The sequence below is a fragment of the Octopus bimaculoides genome, chromosome 5 (genome assembly GCF_001194135.2).
Source record: "Octopus bimaculoides isolate UCB-OBI-ISO-001 chromosome 5, ASM119413v2, whole genome shotgun sequence".
NCBI lineage: Eukaryota > Metazoa > Mollusca > Cephalopoda > Octopoda > Octopodidae > Octopus > Octopus bimaculoides.
In genome coordinates this window covers 33,209,924-33,214,791 of record NC_068985.1, presented here as the reverse complement: position 1 = coordinate 33,214,791, position 4,868 = coordinate 33,209,924, and the positions used below count along the sequence as shown (strand labels likewise).

Here is a 4,868-nt window from a genome sequence, read left to right as displayed (position 1 = left end):
GCAATAAAAAACATTGGCCAAAATAGGTTTGGAGTGTGATGATGGTGGGAGGGGTTTAAAAAAAAAAGAGTTTCCAAAACTTTTTCCATACAAAGATTCCACCACCACCAACCCCATCATGTTGAAGGCTGTGGCTTAAAAAAATGGGGGAAATCCCTGAAAAAATTTTCCCCACAAGTTTCTTTATAATCATAATCTATGCTGTTTGAAAGGGATTTTAATAAATTTTCATTAAAATTTTGTGAAACTTCTCTCTCCACCCACTCAGAAAAATTCTTTCCCATAAATCCCTATATACTCTGAAGCCACAACATCTAAGCAGTATTTGTAGAAAATTTTGTTAAAAAGTATCCATTTTTTTTTGGATGCTATGAGATAACAAAGTCAGGGGCATATACATCTGTAGTAATGCCCTTTTATTTAAACGTTTTTTAAAAATTTCATGTTTATTTCATTCATTGTTAGCAATGTTCTCTCTCACACACATACTCCAAAGCTTACAGATAGGCTGCTGAATTGAAATCTCTATGTTGCTTTGAGGGGAATGTAAAATTGACAAACTGCTTCTTCCTCTGTTGTTGGACTACTGTGATGTTTGTTTAAAAAAAGAAAGATTATGACTGTGATAAAATAATGAAAGCAATATTTACTAAGCAAGTGAGCACTATTATACAAAGAAATAATGTGAAAATATTATCATGAGGCTAGCAGAAAACTGCCTGGTGGGCGGTCTTTCTGCTAGTGTATATATAAATAAATAAATAAATATATATATATATATAGCCACATATATTTGTATGTACACAAACACACAGGTATATGTATTCAGATATTCATATATATACATGTTTATGTGTATGCATTTATGTGTGTGTGTGTGTTTGTCTTTTTAGAGAATTCTCTTGGGAATTTTAGGACCAGCTTCACTGGTAAACTTTTGGGTTTATTTAGGTTGTGTTCTTGCTTAAAGTTAGTTTTCTTAAAACAACATTTTGCAGATTGATTTTTAAGCACTACTTTCTAAACCTGAGTGTACCGTTGAAAAATAGAAGAGGACACTGCCATCCATTGCCCTTATTTTCTTCAACACCTCCATGGATCTTTCCACTGTCCTCAGGGTGTGGGGGGTACTGCCAACTTTAGGAACCAAGGTATTAGAGCATATGGCATATGAAACCATGCAGTATTTGTCCTGGATCTTTGAATTTTAAGTTCAAATCTCACTTTGGCCTTCATATATGGTAGACTTAATCCTTCACCTAGTTCAACACCATCACCAAGAAAATTGTGTACATTTAGCAAAGTTCACCCTAATGTAAAACAAAAGGAAATTCTCCTCAAACCAAGCCAGAGAGGAAGTTCACTTCAAATTGGGCCAGAAAGGAAGTTCTCCAGATGGGCCAGATCTCTAGTTTGAGGATAATTTCCTCTATCTTTCCCACCAGTATTGGCAGTCCTGTAATGTGTCATGAGCACAGCCCTTATTTCTTGATGAAGCAATAAAAAAAATTGTTTTCAAATATAGTACATAGCAGTACAATTAATTTCATATTGGGGTAATGGCAGTTGATAATGTCAACTAAATGATGTCTCATTTAGATTGCATATAATACAAACTTGCAAAAAACTGAATTTTGTTTTCAAGGAAAGATTTCATTTAATTTTTGTCATAAAATAAAGTGATACTAGCTATAAATAATACCATTATCTTACATTCCTGGAAAAAATGCTTCTAGAAAATACAATCCTGATATATATAGAAAACATGATACATGAATGAGAAATACAGGATTAGAAATATGCTTACATGATAAGTACTTAGCAACACACAATTTCTTTTAGATATTGGTGGCTATAATATTCATTTATGCAAAAATGCATTTAAATAATAACTAATATGGGAGAAGAATGTAACTCAAGTCAAAATAAAATAGTAATTGAAATTTACCTCTGGTCCTAGTTGATTAGGATCTCCACATAGCACTACACATGTCTTCTCAGAAGCTAAACTCAGTGGTATCAGAACCATACTCTCAAAAACTTGTGCAGCTTCATCAACAAAAATATGACTGAAACAACCTTGAATTTCCATTGTCATCAAACAATGACACATTTCCATAGTGGTTACTAATATCTGCATAGACTGAGGGTCAACCATGTCAGATTTTAATTGATTTTTTGATGGGAAAATAACATATTTTTGTACCACTGGGTCAATAGTTTCCCATCTCCTTTTGTCATGATATAAACGTTTCAGGTAGAGTGTTTTTTTGTTTCTGGATAGGAATTTATGTAGTTGTTTGATGATAAACATATCAGCAGCACTGTTACAATAAGAAAAACAAAGGAAATGGATGAAGTTTGAGAAAGAAAATTTATTCTAATAGACAATATTTAATTTGTATGATGATGATGATGATGATAAACATATTCTTTATTAGACACAACTACTTAAAGATACAATAAAATATGTTAAACAAGGCACAAAGATGTACAGGTAGGACAAACAAGTAATATAAAGATGAAGGAGAGTTGGTGACAGGCTACATACAATTAAGTATGAGGACAAGTTAAACATTTCTGAAAATGACATGATAATTAAAATTATATAATTTAAATAGAAAATATAATATGAGAAACATTAATATATTTTAAATGAATTTTCAGCTGCTAGTTAAAATTTCTTGGATCAACTATCAGCTGAGTGATAGTAACACAACAGAAGAACATATGGTGAAGTAGTGAGGACTGATTTCAAGAATCTGAGCTTCACAGTGGAAGTAGCAAAGGACTGAAATGACTAGCAATACATAATGCTGGAAAAGCCCTGCTCAGTCACGCAGTTGACAGTTATTGTGAATGCGTAGAAGATGATGGGAGAGCTCTAGCCCAACCTAGCTGGTGGTTTCTCATATTATATTTTCTCATTTTGGGCTCTTGCCTACTTATATAGATGAGAAAATTCATTTAAAATATATTAATGTGTTTTCCAGTAATTTGGTGTTGAAATCCCTGAAAAATTTTTGAATGAAGTTACATATAACTATATGGTTGTTGATTCATACAATGAAATCACACGAAACAGAAGACTTGCTTATGAAAAATACATAAAGATAAGTAACAAACATAAATTTGAAGTTAACAGTGAGTAAAAAATCTTACCCGTTTGTATGTGTACAGATAAGGATTTTTGCAGTAGAATTATTTTCCACAATTTTCGTGATTGAAGAAAATAATGTTTCGGTTTTACCTGTGCCAAAAGAACCAATTATAACAAATGGAGGCCTAGCGTCTGTACATTTGCAAGGAATATGCTTTACAGCAAATAATTGGTCTTCATTTAGATGTGTATCACTACAAAAAGAAAAGAAATAGATGAAATCTTATCCTCATCTGTATATATGAATAATAAAATTATACAATATATGTATGGTGTGAGGATCCTGTATAAGCCAGATAGAAGATAATTATAATGATGATAAAGTGGTGATGAATCTTTAGAAACAATCATGGTTGTTTACTGGACAGTTTTTTAAAATTACAAATACAACTAAGTGCAGACGTCTTTGAACATATGTATATAGACATATATAAACACACCATATGCACTTAGATACACCAATTATACATATATTGCCATGACAAGGTGCTTGCAACACACTCACTCCCTAGAAGAGGAAAGGTTCAAGAAACATCATCATCAGGGGAAATCAACAGAAGCAATTAAGTTCATGAAAGGAGAAAAGCCAGTGAAGACAGCAAAAAAGACACAAAGCTTACTATATGAATCCCAACCATGAGATATGAAAGTGGATCTGAATGAGAGACTGGACTTTCCTCAGGTCATGCATACAACCCTGAGGCCAGATGTAGTTCTATGGCCTGGAAAGACTAAGAAAATAATCCTGGGAAGAAGGGTGTGACCAAGCCTTCGAATTGAAGCATGCCAAGTATGAGAGCCTTCTGCAGGATTACAGGAAGAAGGGATGGCAGTCATGGCTTTTCTAAGTTGAGATTGGCTGTAGGGGATTCCCTGCCCTATTGGTGTGGAGGATGCTTATGGCCACTGGAATGAGAGGAAAAGAGCAAAGGGTGTCTGTGCACAGACTGGGAGAGGCAACAGAAAGAGCCTCTTGCTGGTTATAAAGCAAGAGAGAGAGGAGTTAAGCTGGAAGCCAGGAAGAGATGATGAGCAGTGATTTGGCCACTTCTACTTATCCACCAATGGAAGGGTGTTATGGTTCAGGGTCAAAACACTTGATGACTCTTGGATACGTCCGATGGCATCTGTTTCTCCTGGTCAAAGCTTCGTTCACTTTGGAGAATGGAAAAGAAGCATCTTCTAGGTGTTATCAACACACACACACATTCCCACCTGTGAGGGATCAATGTTAGATGGGCTGAAACAATTGCTGCAGTGATTAATAAAAATTCTTGTATATTCCATCTCTCTCATTAATCAATATATATAATAGTAGCAGAAATACCCGGCTTTGCCCGGGTTAAAGAGAATAATGAAATCTAAAAACGCCGTCTAGACTACGCAACCCTCAACTGTTAGTAGCTACGATACCATATTTCTACATTAATAACTCTCCAATCCATGCCAGCATGGAACATAGACATTAAGTGGAATGCCAGTCTCTCATCTAGGAGGGCCTTGAAATCAATGTTACCAACTGGGGACTATGTGTGTCGTAGTGATAATAAAAAGACCCAAAGGATGTCTGCAACAAAATAATTTTACTCAACACTTTGCAAGTGAATCAGTGGAGGCAAAGATGCATCTCATTTACTTGACAATTTATGCACCACATTGCAGAAATCACAATGAAAGTATATCTGAAAGGGTAGTCTTACACTGTTGT

General features: G+C 34.5%; 1 protein-coding gene across 1 annotated transcript in view; it reads right to left on the bottom strand.

The window, feature by feature from the left end:
• LOC106882711 (probable helicase with zinc finger domain) overlaps positions 1-4,868 on the bottom strand; it is an 80,991-nt gene that overhangs the window by 41,829 nt on the left and 34,294 nt on the right. Inside the window, exons 7-8 of the mRNA XM_014933474.2 lie at positions 3,163-3,354; positions 1,949-2,324 (exon numbers count right to left, since the gene is read on the bottom strand). Coding sequence (XP_014788960.1) covers positions 1,949-2,324; positions 3,163-3,354 — 568 coding nt within the window. The remainder of the gene's footprint in view (positions 1-1,948; positions 2,325-3,162; positions 3,355-4,868) is intronic.